At 41.6% G+C, this 19,137-nt stretch overlaps 1 protein-coding gene across 2 annotated transcripts in view; it reads right to left on the reverse strand.

Annotated features, from left to right (window-relative positions):
- Positions 1 to 2,425: 2,425 nt before the first annotated feature.
- FAXC (failed axon connections homolog, metaxin like GST domain containing) overlaps positions 2,426 to 19,137 on the reverse strand; it is a 65,351-nt gene continuing 48,639 nt past the window's right edge. For both annotated transcript variants that reach the window (XM_063097730.1, XM_063097731.1), the window contains 2 exons: positions 12,240 to 12,356; positions 2,426 to 3,831 (listed from right to left, as the gene is read on the reverse strand). In XM_063097730.1, the coding sequence (XP_062953800.1) occupies positions 3,542 to 3,831; positions 12,240 to 12,356 (407 nt within the window). In that variant the 3' untranslated portion in view covers positions 2,426 to 3,541. The remainder of the gene's footprint in view (positions 3,832 to 12,239; positions 12,357 to 19,137) is intronic.

A 19,137-nucleotide genomic window follows, 5' to 3' on the forward strand; every position in this document is an offset into this window, starting at 1 on the left:
ATTGGCTGGGACCAGGCTGACTAGACGTGGGACAAGAGTAAAGCAGCACTCTTGTTCCAAGATGAGAAACCCATGCTCCCAAGCACACTGAGAGGTGGGGGATGTGCTGGTTTGTGAACATGGAATGACTTCTCAGGGAGCCTGGGTTTCATAAAGAAACCAAACCAAGATGGTGTAATGAAAACAACCATTCAGAGCAAGGTGAAAGACCTCCATTTTGGGTCCTTCAAATAAGTACATATGTGACAATGAGCCAATAACAACCTCAGGGGCTCTCTTGTAAGGGGCTTTCTAGAGCTAATCCTTGGCCCAGCTACACATTTCTATGATTCCACATTTTCTCTCAAACTAATCTAGGCAAGACCCATGAGGCTAAAATCCTTAGCACGTCTTTTCCTTGAACTCCAGCTTTCACAAAAACATATCCTAATATCTCAGTATACACAGGCAGGGACTCACTTGAGGACTAGACTGCAGCAGTGATTCAAGTCCAAGTTGTTCTAGTCTGTGAGCAGTCTTCTGGGTAGCCTTACTAGTGCTACTTTTCACAATTATGTAGCAACAACAAAATGGTGAACTATGACAATATTGTTTATCTCTGCATAAATTTATATTGTCCCTATATCTATTCTGATGGACAGCAAAGCACATTGCTGCTGCTCATTACTCCTGATGAGTGGAGGTGGATACAGGGGCAAAGGGAGGTAGATACAGGGGCAGAAATTACTTTTACAATGAGAGGTAAAAAAGCACACGGGGCCCATGGGTCTTCTGTCCAACCAAAAGAAACTAACACTAATGATCACACTTCCTTACGTTACTTCCCAGTAAAAAAAGAAACATAGAATGTGAACAAGTGAGCCAGATGAACAAAACATCCCTTAATATCTTGTTTTTTCTTATAAGTAGCACCTCTTCATCAAACTGGAGAACACTTAAAATCTGGGTAGCTTAGGAACGAAGTATATAAAATTAAAGCCCTTCCAGTGAAGATCCATACCATGGTGATTTTGTCCTGGTCATTTTTTTGATTCCATAACCCATGCTGGTAAAGTAAAGCTGGGGTTCCAAACTAAGTTTACACCTACAAAATGTTAAGTGTCCAGTCATAAGCTGTCATGCAAGTACCTAAGACTCCAGGTGGCAATGTCCATTCACGCCCCTGTGGAAGGTCCTTGGATGGAAAAAATTGTTTTACGACTTTACTTGGAAAATTGGCTCTCCACATACTTGCCCTCCAAGTAATGCAAAATAAAAAACATAAATCTACATACTCAAAACTTAATAATTCTTGGAGTGAATATTTACATCATACTTGGTGCTATTATACAGTAAGAATAAATGTCTGTAGGCAAAATTTCAAAGACATTTCTTTTTAGCTGAGGGTGGGGAAAAGGCAACTGAGTCTTCGTGTTGACAGGTCTATAGTCCACCTGTTCATCATATTCACATGTTCAGTCCAGGAGTTTCCCTAGTAACACAGAACTGCCACCAGCTGGCCTTAGAAGACACTCGCTTAAGAGAGAAGGCAAACTGTCCTCTCTCATGATGTTGGAGACTCAAAACAGGCTTATCCATTCATACCTTCTCCACCACATCCTCATTAGGCATCAAACAGTCCCCTCAAACATGAATGGTTTTAATAAGATATTAACTAAGTGTCTGTGCAATAAGAACTTCTAACAGGGTATCTCAGCATTTATTCCCAGTTACACAGGCCCGATACAGTTGCTTAAGCAGTAAACAGCCTCAAAAATGCTCCCCCTTTTACCTCTTTGTGAATCCACGGCAGTCTTTTAAGATTGTTTCACAAAAGGTATATTCAAAGAAAGTTTTTTTCCAAGTAGAGTATACAAATTTCTCAGAAGTGGCTGTATTTTAAGAAGTGCCTCTTTAACCCCACAATGAGCAATCCTCATCCAGTCAGAAGCAAAGCAGGCTTTTTTGCAGTTGTAAATCTTAACACCAGCTCTCCTCCTAGCCTAAAGCCACAGCCATCACCCAGGATCTTTGCCCCATATTTCCCTGGAAAACATTCTAAGTCAACAGAAACTATGCCTTTGGAGACAGAGTGCCTTCGCAAGTATGGGTAACCCAACAGTTCATGCACCCCATGAGGAGGGAGAGGGAAGATGGGTGGGACAGGAGATCGTTAAGAAACATTAAGGTCTGATCTTAGTGTTGCCCTCCTCACGGGCAATGGCTGAAAATACCAGAAAAGCCACATTAATAAAACTGCACATAGTCTACCACCGCAAAGAGTGCTCTGATACAGGTAACATGATCTTCTTCCTACTCCATCTTTTCAATACATCTTTGCAAGGTTTGTTTTCAAAAAGGCATTACAAGGTGGCAAGCTACTGCTTACAAAAATCAATTAAATACTTCCGCCTTATCTCTATTAAACCCATCATATTCCTGAGCTTTATTGTCTCCAAAGAAATCAAACACAGGTAACTTAACATTCTGGAGTCAACAAAGAACAACATTCCAGTGTGAGTTCAGGCAATGAAAGAAACACTTTTCTGCAAATACACAATAGAATTAAAGACCATTTGTAGCTGTTGACGATTTGTAAAAATATTTCCAAGTTTCTTTCAACAAAAGATTTTGATTCAAGCAAGATCACAAAGGGGAATGATGACAAAGTCCTAACTGTGCCTTTGTGTGTGTTTCACCTGCTCAGCTTTTGCAAGTGACTGTGGTTGTTGTTCCTGGATATTGAATTCCTTTGCCCTCAAATCTTCACACACAGGAAGCACAATAAGAATAAAATGTGGTTATGTTGCACCACTTCCGAGAGGTTTAAAGCGCCATACAAATGTTACCACATGAATCCCCACAACACCCCTGTGAGGTAGGTAGGTGGAGAATATTGTCATCCCCACTTTACAGGTGGGAGAAATGAGGCACACAATAGTTAAGGGACTTGCCCCAAATCACATAGCTAGTCACTGGCAGGTCTTAGAATAAAACTTATACTGATTAGCACCTAGCACAGTGCTTTGCACATAGTAGGTGTTCATTGAATATCTATAGATTTTATTTGATTTATGTCTCAACATACAATATACACATATAAAGTACAAGCAGCCCCCACAGAACACTTATCTCCTACATTTTCTCTGATATCTGTCATTACTTCACACCCAGGTGGACGAAGGATATTCAAGAATCCATCTTGCAACTAAGTCCTCAGGTTGAAGAGGATCAACATAAATACTATCAGTTGATGATGCACTCTTTCACCTGCTCTACCATAAACTATTAGTTTTCTAATGAAAACAAAAGTGGATTTCAGGAACCATGCTGACATTTTTTTTTTTTTTTTTTTTTGCCTGTTTGTTTTAAATGGAGCCATCTTAATGGTTCTGTGTTTCGTTTGTACAAAAAATAAATAAGGCGGCTATAGTCCAGTTAGCGTGTGAAAACTGTGCCAAGCATGAAGATCTCCTCCCAGCTCAGATGGATTTCTACCTGGGAAACCGACTGACCCCAGAGGGTGGCAGCTCCAAAGGAAAAGGGTCGACGAGGCTGGATGTCACTTGCACTGTTCGTGGTCTGTGTAGTCGTCCATGTCCACATCTGAATCAAAGAGCGAGTGTCCGGTGAAATCCGTGTCTGGGGTTCTGGAAAAACTGTTCTCTGCTCCTTCATCTTCAAAGGTCTCTGTCCTTGAGTAAAAGCTAAAATCCAGCAGTGGGGTGTGGGTTTTGCTGCCTTCACTGCTCTCCTCAGACTCGTAGATGGTGTTGTCGTCGTCATGGTGCCACTCGGGCCAGAATTTCCTCCTTATCCTCTCACAGTACATGGCAAGGTTGATCAGCTCACCTGCAGTGTGGTAAGGAAAGTGAGGGTTAGTTCTCAAAGGCAACGATCCACCAGTGCAATGGTACGAATGCCTGTGTCCCTCCAAAATTCGTGCGTTGAAATCCTCACCCCCAAGGTGATGGTATTAGGAGGTGGGGCGTTTGTGAGGTGATTAGGTCATGAGGGCAGAGCTCTCATTAATGGGATCAGTGCCCTTGTAAAAGAGGCTCCAGAGAGTTGCCTTGCCCCTTCCCCCATGTGAGGACACAGCAAGAAGTTACCATCTGCGAACCAGGAAGCTGGCCCTGACCACACACCCTGCATCTGCCAGTGCCTCGATCCTGGTCTTCGTAGCCTTCAAAACTGTGAGAAATAAATTTCTCTCACTTACGAGCCACCTACTTTATGGTGTTTTGTTATAGCAGCCCAAACGAACTAAGACATGCAGCCACTGGGCTTTCTGGGAAATTTGGAAGAATGGGTTGAGATAGACATTAACAGTGTTTTTCCACAGAGATACTCAAAATATTTAGATTTTTTTTTTGTACATAAGAGAATTGAGTGAGAAAAGTTAAATTCAGTGAGTGGGCTGAATGAAATGAGTCCTACGGTGACAAAAATGGAGGGGTAGTTTATCCAAAATGGCAGATAAACTACCTTCATATTGCTTTTGAAACCTTTTATTATTTTACGTTTGAATATCAAGAGAACAATGCTATGACTGGCTCATATTCAAGTTAAATTTATATTCCATGAAAATATACCAACTGTTGGTTGCATTAAGTCAGCCAGAAGTAATCATTCATTCCACAAATTTTTGTAGGGTTATTACAGGCTGAGTATTATGCCAAGTTGTTGAAAAAAGTTGTTAGCATGAAAACTTTACCCTAAATAATCCATAAAATGGATAACTCAGAATTGTCTTTATGGATAAGTTTGCCTACAAACACATTTAGTAAAACAGATACTTGGTAATCTTATAAATAAAATTTAGCCAGCCACATCCATGATTGGGTCCCAACTCAGTCACTGAAATACTTCTTTTTCATGTGAATCAAAGGAACACTTTTGTTAAGTCTCTAACATTGTTTAGGCATTTGTCTGAAACATGTCACAGTATCTGGCCTTCATTTCCTAATTCCAAATGAAAAACAAAGAAAGAGGGTGAGTTTTTGCCTTTGATCCACCAGATGGCAACATTGCTTATAAATACATAATTTATCACTATCTCTTACAGGACATTATTATCCTAAGAATATTTTTTGGATATTTATTTTTTTAAAGTTATATATACATTCACTTATTATGTAGGTAATCCATGTTTTATTGCAGAAAATTAGAAAATACAGATAAGCAAACATTAAAAATTTACCAATAATCTCATTCTCCACAATAACATTTTCACTTATATTCAAATATATATTTATATTTGCTATACATAATTTACTGTCTATTCTGTTTCCTATCCTACTGTTTCCCACTTAACAACAAATAATGAAAATCTTTGAATTTCACACTATAGCCAGCATGATAATTGCATAGTCTTTCATTATACGGATGAATCATAGTTTCATTGCTTTTTAACCAATTCCCTATCACAAGTCATTTAGGTTCTTTCTATATTAATAGCTCTCCTGATAGTTATTGTGTATAACTTCTCTATTCTATTTTTCTATTAAAGTAAATAATATTCTAATTTTGGAAAATTAGGAGTCTATATATAGAAACTGTATAAATACACAAAGAAGAAAAGAAAAAGCACTTATGATCTCATGAACCCAAGATAAACCCAATTAACATTTTGGTGTAATTTCTTTCAGTATTTTTTTCTATCTATTTATTGCCGTTATTATTACCTATTATCTCCTGTAATATTATTGTAAACATTTTCCCACATCATTAAAATTTTTCAAAACTGGTTTGCTGTTTTGCTTAAATGAACACATCCTCTACAAAACATAAAGCAATTCCCCCTGTTTCATGGATCCTGTAAACCAGTGGACCTGTATCAGTTCCAGGCCACCATTTTCAGTCTTCACAGATCATAACAGCTCGACTCACACTATGGAAGAGTCCATTCTGACTGCCTTCTGCTAGGAGGTATTTATGCACATGCTCAGGAGCCAGAAGTTGAGAAGTCAACATCACTGCCCCTTCTGAAGAGATTCATACAAAACCTTCCCTTATTCTCTCCCTCAGGGAAACAGCCATGAAACACCTAATCACGTACTGCTGCCAATCACAGGTAACCAAGAACTGGACAAAAAAGCCAAGGCAGCAGCAAGGGAAGGAGAAGGATCTGACAGGGGAGGTAAAGAGACATCAAAGGTGAATGACGGTCACTTCACTGTAGGCCCTGGGCACAGCCATGTTTTGACTCAATCAAATCCATTCCCTATGAGCTGCTCCCCAGGAACAGTTAGAAAACCAGGATCTATCAAAGATCCACAGGATCCACAGGATCTAGGACTCTATCCACTTCTTTTGTACTTTTCTTTCTAAAGCCTTGTTTCACCTTTCTTCCAGTAGAGCCACCCCCTTTGTGACTGTGTGACATTAATACCAACTTAGTGTACCATAATAAGAATCAATAATCATAACAGCAAGCACTTATCTCGTCCCTACTGTGTACCAGGCCGCGTTTGAAGTGCCTTACTCATGTGTTGGATTCACGTTAACTCCCGTAGTCCTCATGCCCTTCACCAGGACTCTACACTGCGTCTCTACTAAGGAGTTGAAAGCCTGGCCTGGGAACTACCTGTCACAAAACATTTTTCTGTAATTCTTCCTGAGGTCTCAAGAATTGTGAGAGGACAGATGCCACTCCTCAATGGCAATAAGCTGTCATGAAACAAGTGATCACTCTACCACATGGCTGAAAAAGGGTTTGCTGTGATGAGCAAGGACTGGGAGCCCATACTCCTTCCTCATACCCTGCCCCTGACACAAAGAGTGAAACAGAGGGGACATCTACAGTGGGTCCTACCTTTTTCTGGCTTGGCCTATCCCTTCCTGTGCCCAGATTCTTCATCAGCTGACCCACTCAACATGCTACCAGCCAAAAGAACAGAAAAGGTTAGCAGCAGAGACATGTGTGGAATGTGTGTGTGTGTGTGTGATATGCCTGTGCTAATAGAAATGCCTGTACTAAAGATGTAAACTTTGTGAAATAATAGAAAAACATTTCTTCAAAGCATACTCAACAATCGGATAACAACTTCAACCATGAGATGGGTAAAAGTTGTAGTCTGACAACATCCAGTGCTGATGAGAATGTGGAGAGTCAGGCATTGTACCACAGGGCTGGTGGAAGTAAGAATTGCTATAGCCTTTTTTGGAAAGTCATCTGCTGTTATCTATTGAAATTTTAAATGTACATATCTGTTGGCCCAGGATTCCACTTTCAGTACTCTATTCTTCTAAAATGAAAGCATCAGTGTGTAAAGATATATGTTCATGGATTTCAAATGCAGCATGACATGTCAGCAAAACGGAGAAGAAAGGAAAAAGATGAAAACAGCCTAAATGTCCATCAATAGGAATTGATTGAATAAATTATGGTGTATCCATTCTACAAATATTGTTCAACTGTTCAAAAGACATGATAGTCTGTTAAGTGAAAAAAAGCACATCACACAGTAATATGTATAGTCTAAGTCCACTGTTTGGTTTAAAAACAGTAAAAACAAATAAACTAAAGCATCTATATATGTGTATGTAAATTTGTACATGGAAAAGAAAGGCACAGAAGGGTTCACAACAAATCCTTAATACTGATGATTCCATGGGGGTGATACTGGACATGGGTGAGGGGAAGGCCACAAATTTTCTAAACTATACCTCTGTGATTCAACTTAAATAAATCAGTAAAAAACAGGTTTATACTCTCAGACAACTTGAGAAGATAGTTATCAGGAAGCCAGATGCCCCTCCACCCAGAGGACAATCCCAGACAGAATAGAGGCACTTTCTCTTGGAGTTTCTCAAATGGAAATACTCTATACCATTCTTTGAAAGAAGTGATTAGTTTTATTTTCCTCTATTACTCTAATTTCTTAATAATCAAAACCACTCAGTATAAACTGGACACTGAAAACATGGTCAACCAGACCCCAAAACCAGTACCAAGTTTCCCCCAACAGCCAGTCATGCACGGCGGGAATGAGTGGGGGGAAGCCTGCCAGCATTCCACCGCCTGCTGGCCCCAGGTCACTAACCCGCAACTATGGAAAACACAGGCCAACGTCCAGACACACTCATTTGCTTCACTGGTATTTTACTCAGCACTTTCCTGTTCCAGACCCGTGCTGGGTGCTCACAGCACCCTTGGGTGCTCCCTTTAGCACTGCTGACACAGGCACAGAGGACACTGAGCAGATCCTCTTCAGGAAAGTGCCCAACATACTTGAAAGCTGTAACGAGGATTCCCCTTTTGCCTCATCTCCTTGAAGCTAAAGGTCTGTGGTTTGACATGGCTCCAAAGGGTGGGCAGGTGCACTGCAGAGCTCCTCACTGTTCACTGTTCCAACTGCACATCTCTAGGCTTTCCTAACTTCTCCATGTCTGTTTTAAAGAGTGACCCCATCCAAATGCAATTCTCTGATAAGAACACCCTGATTAAAATCCCAAATCTGACTCCACATTAAGAGTGTTGCTGATAACAAAACTGAGATTCTTTTTTTACTGTAAAAATGGCAAAAATTTCAAAATAAATTATATTTAACCCTAATCAAGGAGCAAAAATTAGAGATGTTTTTAGACATTGCTCATGAGAACATAAATCACTACAGCCTTTCTAGAATGCAATTTGGCCAGATAGATCAAGAGCTTCTAACTTCGACACAGTAATTCTCTAACAAGGATTTAGCTATGGAAATAAACAGAGATGAGAAAGAGTATATATTTATAACAATATTCACTATAAAATACTAGTAAAAATTGTTTGAAACAACCCACAAGTCCAGAAACAAAAGATTAATCACATAAATTACAGGACATTATGCAACTACTAAAAATATCCTTTTGAATAATATTTAATGACAAGGGAAATGGCCAGAATACTCAGTTAATTTTAAAACTTTAAGTTATAATTGTATCAGCATTATGATCCCAATTTTTAAATATATATATATACTTCTACTTGATAAAAGATGAGGACATACCACAATATTAACAGTAGTTCTCTGCAGATGATGGAGTCACATTATTTTTTATATATAAAATTATATATATAAATAATTATAATAATTTTTAAATTATTTAATAAATAATTTTATTATTTAAAATTTTCATATCTTTTCTAAATTTTTCCAGTAAGCAAGTAATATTTCATATCTAGATCTAGATCTAGATAGATATACACATACACATATATTTTAAGAATTGCTGAATATTCAGTCTATCCTCCTACTAACCTAAATTAAGAAAAATTTTTTACTATTCTAGATGGTTTCAGAAATAGCTTGTGTGGCTTTTTAAATAATAGCTAGGATCAAAAATCTAAATTCACACACACACACACAGACACACACACACACACGGGTGGCAAGGCCAGAAGTTCACACACACACACACACACACACACACACACACACACACACACACACACACACACACACACACACACACACACACACGGGTGGCAAGGCCAGAAGTTCTCTGGCTGTTCTAAAGCTAAGGCAGAAAACTGCCCAATCGAAGCCATTCACACTCCTGGGTTTGAGCCAGCTCTAAGTTATCCAGGCTCTTGGTTGTTTCTACTTATCCCTTCTCTCGTTACTTCTTGGGAAAGTCTCTACCACAGAGAAAGGAAAGGCAGGGAAAGAAGTTGAGACCAAGTTAGTAGTTCAGCTGCATTTTTAGCAGCCCTGATCAAAAGGTATAGAAGGGGCATGGAACTAATGCCTAAAAAGAGATTTAGAGACTCTCTGTGGACTTGGATGATTCATGCCACACCAGTCACCAGGGAGAGCTGGAAGTTATTAGCCTGCTTTAAGAATCAAAGTACATGCAACTATGTGGCAAAGGCCCCTCGCAGGTGATGTCAGATTTCCCCAGATGTGTGCGTCTCAGAGTGGGACCCAAAAACCAGTCTTACAAAACAGCTGATCATTTCTTTAAAAAAGAATACTAAATGCCTCAAGTCCTTTCAGGAAATAATAAAGAATAGGGCCAAATCATAAATAAATTAACAAGAGATGCTCCATTTCTGAAAGAAGGAAGAGTATAAATGCTAAGAGTTCTACTGATAATGGATCCCTAAATACTTCTAACAGATGACCTCAATTGTAGGTGTGTGGGTGTGGGTGTGTGTGTAGGGAAGTGTTCGGGTAGAACTGTATGCATACAAATGAGTGTTTGTGTGTAGGGTGTGTGTACAGGAGCATGTGAGTAGATGTGGGTAGGTGTGTGCAAGGGTGGCATGGTGAGGAATGGAGTAGGAAGTAATAGGAAGAGAGAGTGGATATAAAACACACCCCTAAATGAACTAAGAGCAATCAATATCTTTTAGACTGCCATAGAAAATCTGATTAAAATAAAGGGAAACTAATATTTAAATGCTACAAACATCACCAATATGATAACATATTCAACTTAGAGAAGTTCCAATGTCTGGCAAAACAAGGGACATCTTCACAATGATCATTTAGAAAATTAAATGTCAACTGGGGGGGGAGAAGGGGGGGAAGAACAGGTAAAGGGGCATGAAAATCAAGTACAATGTACTTTGAGAAGTAAAATTTTAAAAAAATAAAAATTTAAAAAATAAATAAATAAGTAAAAGTAAATAATAAATGTCAATCCATACTATCCCTGGCCCCACTCAGCTGAACTTCCAGAAGACCTTCAATCCATGCCTGATCCATTCCAAAGTCTGATAATGTATCTGGAGCCCCATCCCTACCAATAAGAGGATCTGGAGTGTGAGCACCACTGCCCTCAGAGGTCTGAACTCCTGATCATGCACATGAATGTGCACATGCACACGCACATGCACACACACACACACTCACACACACACTGAGCTGCAGCCTTCACCAACCTTCCCACCCACATATCACCACTCATGTGCCTCAGTTCCTTGTATGATTCTGCCTCGCTTGCTTCCATCCACATCCACCCATTCACACATTCATCCATCCATCCAACTTTTATTTATTTTTTTTAAAAGATGACTGGTAAGGGGATCTCAACCCTTGGCTTGGTTTTGTCAGCACCATGCTCAGCCAGTGAGCCAACCGGCCATCCCTATATAGGATCTGAACCCGTGGCCTTGGTGTTATCAGCACCGCACTCTACCGAGTGAGCCACGGGCCGGCCTCATCCATCCAACTTTTATTAAGAACTTTCCACTAGTGATCTCATCTACACCCACAGCCTGCTCAGACAAGTTTACTTCAATTAACTCTTGTAAATCCCCTTCCCCAAACCTAAATATTGAACTTTGATCCCTACATCCTTAGCCCCCAGGTACTTGCTTAGATACTGTTTTAAGTTGAAGATGACTTCAAACAGTTCCCATCCACTTCTGCAGGAGAAGCCTCTCCCAGAGAACCAGCTGCTGTGTATATCCCACCACCCCCTCCACTCCCCCACCCCACCCCTACACACACTCACACACATACCCAACATCTGGTCCCTGGATATCAACCCAAGGTGAGCTGACTTTCCTTACCCCTGGCCACCATGAATTTTACTTCTGGCTACCAACCCCATCCCCACCCCACGCACGTATGTTCACCACCTGGCTCTGTTCCCATTCATCTCCATTCTTACCTTGCCCCTTCCAGTCTAGAATTGTGATTCTTACAGGTTTCGCAGCCAAGATCATACACACACAAAAAGATACCAATACTGTGCTTCTTTGGTCGAAATGCACATATAATAATATTAATAACAATACTTTGCATACCACCAGACTTATAAAGCATTTGTGGATATTTCCTCATTTTCCTATAATCCTGAACTTTCCAGTTCTGCTACTCTCACCCCACTAGAATAGGAGGAAGGAGTGCCTTGAACCCAAGTGACACAGAACCATATGTACTTATACCTACACGTAAAATACCTAAGATGAATTCAGGCTCAAAAAGAGCATCTAAGATGTTAGTGAGGTCCTCAGCCCTTCCCACCATGGTTAATGCAGCACTGGATATACCAGAAAGTGGTGAGCTTCCACTGTCCAAAGGAAATTAAGGAAGACCAACAAAACAAGGGTACCAGGTGAAATTCAAGCCCCGTTTTAGCAACAAGTACTAAGTCCCACTATGTAAGGAACTAGAAGAGAACTGACCCTGGCCCCAGACACCACAGCTTTGTGTCTCTATAAAGCACAGCCAAGCTCAAAGCATTAGCCTAGAATTCTCCATTATGCCCTACCCACCCACCCCCAGCAACCCTCAAAACCTGAAGAGGTTTGTAGGGCTTGCCTTTGATCAGCCGCTCAGGTCTTGTCCCTGGTAAGGTCCACATTGCCTGTGCCAAGTGTCCAAAGACAGTGGCGTCGAGAGTGGAAAGCTTGGGCCCCATGATGTACTTCTTATCACCTGCAGCAGACAGAGCAGAGAGATCACTGGGCTGGCACACACTGCCCTACATGATCACAATGGCATTCAGCACACTCATTGTACCCTCGTGTAACTGTGCACCAAAAAGGTTTGCAGAGTTAAAATGCATGCATTCCCTTTTTCTTTAAAAAAAAAAAAATTAGAACAAAAGTAAAATGAATTAAGCAATTCTGTGATACAGCAACCCACAGGGTAGCAAAGCAGGAAGCATATCAAGATAAGCAGATGAGGCACGGTGTTGATGGGAAAAAGAGAGAACTGATCAGCAACAGACCTCTGAATAAGGAACCTCCTTATTCTGAACACCAGTACTTAACGCTTGTGATGCTTGAGGACTCCTGGAAATTTGCTAAAACCATCTCAAAAGTAACCCAAACCAAGCACAGCCAACCTCAGCACGTACTTATTTAATTAAACATTTCCTCAGGAAAAACAAGAAGCATAGGCTTCTTACGTTGGGCAGCAAGGTTTTCCAGGACACCCCACAGCCTTGGCAAGGTTCTTACCACTGAGCACAGCTTCTCTGCGAAATACTGAGTAAAGAGAAGCTGTGAGGTCACAGGCTCAGCCCTGACACCAGGTCCCATAAAGGGATGTTTCATACACTGCTCCCGTCTCTCCATTTCCACCACTAGTGACCTAGCTCAGGTTTTGTCACTGGGGCTATCACACTCAACCTGTTAAAACTGCTCCAGGTTGTAACATGCTGCAGCATATAGAGGCAGCACAGTGGAATTGGATCCTCCTAGTTCACATCCTGGCACCACGGTTATTCACTGTGGGAACCTGGTCATTACTCAAACTCCCAGAGCCTCAGTTTTCCTATCTGGAAAATGGGGATAATATTAAGAGTGTCTATTTCTTGGGGCTACTGTAAAAATGACATAACATAGTCCATGTAAAGCACTTAGCACCATAACTGGGTAACTCAATGAACATTAGCTCTCATAATAATAGCCCTCCCTTTCTCCAATCCATTCCACATCCCACCTGAGCATCAATCTCCTAAGGTGCTCTTTTCATCATGTCACTCTGTTTCACAGACACCTTCAATGGTTTACGAAATGAGTTATGAAATAAAGTCCAAACTCAACTTGAGCTCAAGGCCCATCATACTCTGCCTCTAACCCATCTTCCAGCTTTATCCCTCCCTTACTCTAGCACACCTGAGGACCACCCTCCCTCCGCCAGCACACTCCCCACTTCCCACTGCTACTGCTTTGCCGTGCTGTGCCCACCCCTTCCCCTGCCCCTCACACCCTCTATACGCTCCTCACTTCTACCCGATCAATTCTATCCATGCTTCAGGCCCAGCCCCAGCCTCTTTTCAAAGCTTTCTCTTTCTACTCTATCTGGTAGCACAGGAGCTCTCAGTTCATACAGCTCTGTGTTCAAATCTTTCTTTTGCATGTGACCTTAGAGGACTTTAAGGCATTTAATGCCTATGAACCTCAACTTCCTGAAGTATGAAATGGGAAAAATCGTTAGTTGTTGAGAATAATTGAAGTTATTCACAGCAGATATATCCTGCCTCTTCTCTCTTGGGCCTCTTGATTGGCATTTTTTCCATACTGCTCTATACACAGGTTTTTTATTTATGCATTTTATTGTCCCAGCTAAATGGTGGCTCTTTGAAAGTAAGGGTCATTTCTTATTGTTATTTAACAGACTCTTATACCGTGTTCACTATGTGCCTGGCACAGTTCTATGTGCTGTGCCCTAGGAATATCCACCCATTTCACACTTCTTGAGTGGCAGGCTGAGGAAGTTAAATATCTGAGGACAACACACAGGTGAGACAGGAGGGGAAACAGCTGGAGGTGGGAACACAAGGTAACAAACCAATACAGCACAAGAGAAGCTGGAAGTGATTTTTGTAAAAAAATCATTTCTATTGTATGAGGGTACTCAAAAAGTTCATGGAAACTTTGAATCAAAAGATAATACAAGTGTTGGACTTACAGAGAGAGAGAACATACCTCGGGATACAAAGTGGAGTGGAGAAAAGGGGATGGGGAGGGAGGTTGGGGATAATTGGGGGGATAATTGGGGGACACGGCGTATAATCACAATTTGTTGCAATGAGCACGCTGCCGGTACGGATCTGGCCACCACATCTTAGGCACGAGTGTTGACAATCTGCTTTGTACTCCATGAATATTCATAACCAATAAATAAATAATACAAATCCCTCTATGAACTTTTTGAAGACCACTCCTATGTTCCCTAAGAACCAAGAAATACCCTACACCAGTACAACATGCTGAACCTAACTAAAGTGTCTTTTCTTGATGAGGACGATCAAGTCACCCATGTTAGACCCCCTAGGTGTTTCCATTGTCAACCAAATTCTGCATCATGAGTCTCATCCAAGGAAAAGCCTATTACCTAAATAGTGGGAAAACAAGGGAAAATACTACCTGGGCAAAAATAATAAGAAAAACTAGGTATCATTTGTTCTCAAGAGTATCAGTTACTTCCCAATGGTGCCTCCAGCTAGCTCCATGCCTCCGCCACACCCCTGCTGGCATTAAGTGAACGCAGGTAGGCAGCTCTCGTGCCACCTGCCAGGGCAGGAGGGGTGTTTCAGCCAGATGGCCACACAGTCCTCCCTACAGGATTGTGCCAGGGCTCAACCCATTCAAGGCTCAAACATAGTACAGCCCACAACATGGGAGCCGTGAGAGGGCTTTAGTGCTGTGGTGGAAAGGGCCACACACAGCTTCAGAGAGGAGAAAACAAGAATAAAAAGAGTAACAGTGGCTTTCTGACCAAAAGCTAAAAATAAAAAGGAGGAAAGAAAATGTTCATCTCCTTGAATTGCTAAAAGAAAAAAGGACTCTAAGGAAAACACCAGAGTAAAGTCTATAAATTGTGAAGTCTGTTGTAGAATCCAAAGACTTTGGGGGCAAGATGAAAAAATACATACAGATAAAAAATTTGGAAAACCTAAAAAATAGAGCACATAAGATCTTGAAAAAAGAAAAAAATAGTCATAAAAATTATAATCATTTGAACGTGTACATCAACTCGTGCATACAGTGTTTAGCCAAAACTTGCCATTTGGTCTCAGAACATTAAAACTGGAAGGACACGGAGTTAGTAACAGAACCAGAGTAAGAATGCTGGCACCCAGCTCTCCTGACTGCTGGCCTGATGTCCTTATCTCCACAATATGCCACGTGAATCATCATCTCAGAGATAAGGACCCCATGGAGCAGCAGAGGGTTGAGCTGTAAAAGTTTACAAAAGGATGCTTTGGTCAGGAAGGAATACAGAATATAGAAGGGAAAAGAAAAACAGACATCTGATGGGGTTTCTTTTAAAGCTGCTTACAAAAAATATATATATATGGGTGGAATTTGGTATCTGTGGAATATGTTGAGTGGAAGACACAAAATTATATGTGTACACACACACATACAGAGGACAGTTATAAATTTGAAGAATATAAAAATATCCTCTGTCATTAAAATGTCCTCAGAGTACCCGATAGCAGGAAGCTGCTTTAAACTTTATTTTGAAATAATTTTAGACATATTGAAAAGTTGCAAAAATAGAACAGTTCCTGTATATCCTTTAAGCACCTCCTGCTAACATTAACATCTTACATAACCACAGTACCTTTACTGAAACTGAAAAAGTAACCATTAGTACAATACTACACTACAAATCTTATTAATTCTTCAACTAATGTCCTTTTTCAGTATCCAACCAAGGATCCCACATTGCTTTTAGTTGTCATGTCTCCTTAGCCTCCTCCATCTGTGAAAGTTCCTTCATCTTTCCTTGTCTTTCATAACCTTAACACTTTTAAGTAATACTGGTCAGTAATCTTGTAAAATGTCTGTCATTTGGGGCCTGTCTATGGTTTTCTTATGATTAGATTAAGTCATGCATTTTTGGCAACAATACCATGGAAGTAGTAACGTATATCTTTCTTTGATGGTTAATTTTATGTGTCGACTTGACTGGGCCATGGGGTGCCCTGATATTTGTTCAAACAGTATTCTCAGTGTGTCTGTGAGGGTGTTTCTGGTTGAGATTAGCATCTGAATCAGCAGACTGTGTAGAGCAGATCACCCTCCCTGATGGGGGTGGACCTCACCCAGTCAGTTGAAGGCCCGACTGCCTTCAGTCTGGGACACTGGCTTTTTTCTGCCTTTGGATTCCAGTTGAAACACTGGCACTTACTGGGTCTCAAACCTGTCAGCCTTCAGTCAGTTCTCCTGGTTTTTAGGCCTTTGGCATCAGACTACACCAACAGCTCTCCTGCATCTGCCACTTGCCAACTCATCCTGTAGATCTTGGGAATTGTCAGCCTCCATAATTGTATAAGCCAATTCCTTATAATAAATCACTTTATATCCTATTGGTTCTGTTTCTGTGGAGAACCCTGACTAATATGCCTTCTCAGGGCATCATATCGCAGTATATAATGTCCATATATTTTGCCACTGGTGATGTTTAACCTGGTAACATGGTAAAGGTGGTATCTGCCAGACTTCCTCACTATAAAGTTAATATTTTTCCCTTTGCAATTAATAATCTTGGGAGAGATACTTTGAGACTGTACAAATGTCCTGTTTCTCTTCAAACCTTAGCCCACTAATTTTATTACCCTTTGGTAGATGTTATCTGAAACAATTATTACTGTGGTGTTTGCTTAATCGTGATTTTCTATTTCTCTCATTCCTTCTACGTGTATTGATTAGAATTCTATTGTCCTTCTATAGATTAGAATTCTATTAGTCCCCATTTACTAATGTATTCAATTATTTATTTATGTAGGCATGCACTCATGGATATTTATTTTATTCAATAGGTTTTAATCCAGTACTTTCATTATTTATTTTGTTGCTCAAATTATTCCAGCTTTGGCCTTTGGGAGCGTGGCAGGAGGCATTTTTAAACAGGAAATTGAATTAGATTTGACTCTGCTTATAGACAACGAGGCCAAGTCAAAGGCTTCAGATCTGCAGCACTCCCAGGGTTCACCAAGTGGCTGCAGATATCATGACCAAAAGGTTTTAGCAAAAGCAAAACACTAAGGGCACTTCTGAAGGGCACCAAAGGAGTGGGCTTAGGTGATCAGGCACCACAAGCTTCCTTTTTGACAGCCAAACCACCCCAACCACTTCTGCAGGGATGGTGAGGGATGTCTAAGCACCTGTAAGTCTCCCTGCCAGCCTCTATGTTGGGAGTGTGGACTGTGAACCATTGACAAGGGAAAATGAAGTTTGAAAACATCGAAACCCTAGGCAGTGGGAGACCAAGGGTACATCAGACTCCCTGAGGTATGCTCCACCAGAAGCCAGCTTCCAAGCACCCAGAGCACCTCCCTGAGAGTACAGAGCCCTCCTGATTGTGAGGGTGAGCCCACATCCTGACAGTGGCAAGCTGACTTCAGGTGCCCAGGGAGACTTGACAGACCTTCATGGCTGGGTCTTCCAGTGGCCGTCAGGGAGCAGAGACCAGTGAGGAAACACAAGGACAGTGACCGAGCAGTCAGAGGAAAGGGGCCATGTGGATCTGGAGAAGAGCCACAGCAGGAGTGACAGGAGCTGGCTCTACTGCAGGGCTGGGAAATGACAGCTGGACCTGGGTATTTCTAGAATCTGATATGACCTCTTCTGGGTGGTCTGGACAGCTCCTCTCTTGTGAGGAAGGCCATATTGCAGATGCAGGTACCAGTGGGCTCCCAAAGATGACCAAACACTGAGTAGGGACTAATGAATCATGAATGACAACAATGTTAAGGAGCCCTGATGAATATCTCTGCTCATTGTACCCCAAGACTTGAGCTCACTGTGATTGGACTTTATCATAGATCAGTCATAAATTTTAGTGACCTCCATTAACCCAAGGCTGCTTGTCCTGCCCTCCAAGCCTGACCTCTGCCTTCCCACATTGTCTTCCCCTGTCATGGGCAGCAACAGAGGGCTGACCAGGAGATAGCAGGACACAGCAAGGACAGGTGAATGTAGACAAGGTCTGAGCACATAGGCAGGTTACCTGCCCCTGCCCACTAGTACCAACTGAGGTGATGGCTGGGAGATGATGGGGAAGGGTAAAAATAGAAGGCAAAGCCACACAATTGTCCAGGAAGACTAAATCAATATTGAGTCTGAGAAGAATGGCCAGAATCCAAGCCTGAAGACTCAGGCCAAATTGAGGGAATGAGCCAGATAAGAGCTGAAGCAAGCTGAACTTGATGAGCAGGGGAACCAAGGGAATAGGAGGGGACAAGCAGAGAGCTATAGGGGTCTTGAAGACCCCCTGGAGGGTGGGACCCTACACAGCACAACTGAGGAAGTGCTCATGTCCTAGGCTGTTTGCCTGCTGCCTGGCTCCAAGCCTCCTCCCGGGGGAGGGTGCAGACAGCCGACAGTGTGTGGCACTCTCCGGACCCAGGCAGGACAAGCTGAGGTCTACCTCCTATGAATGCTCTACTTCCATCAAACATGTCAGTCAGGTGCTCATCCCATCATCAGTGCTCATCCCATCCTCTCTGTCCCAAATAATCTCCACTTATCTAAGCCCAACCCTTCCCTTAAGACTCAGATCAAGTCCTACTTCCTCTACTCCATGAAGGCTTCCCACACTGTCCCAGTCTACTGGAACCTCTCGTTGCCCACTCCTCTGCTAAATCCCAGGGGTACATACCGCTTAGAGTAGGAGCTAGTCAAAGAATAGCGCAGCAGCCCCAGCAGCACCTGGGAGTTAGAAACACAAATTCTCAGTCCCATCAACTGACCAG

The sequence above is a fragment of the Cynocephalus volans genome, chromosome 5, assembly GCF_027409185.1.
Source record: "Cynocephalus volans isolate mCynVol1 chromosome 5, mCynVol1.pri, whole genome shotgun sequence".
Taxonomy (NCBI): Eukaryota; Metazoa; Chordata; class Mammalia; order Dermoptera; family Cynocephalidae; genus Cynocephalus; species Cynocephalus volans.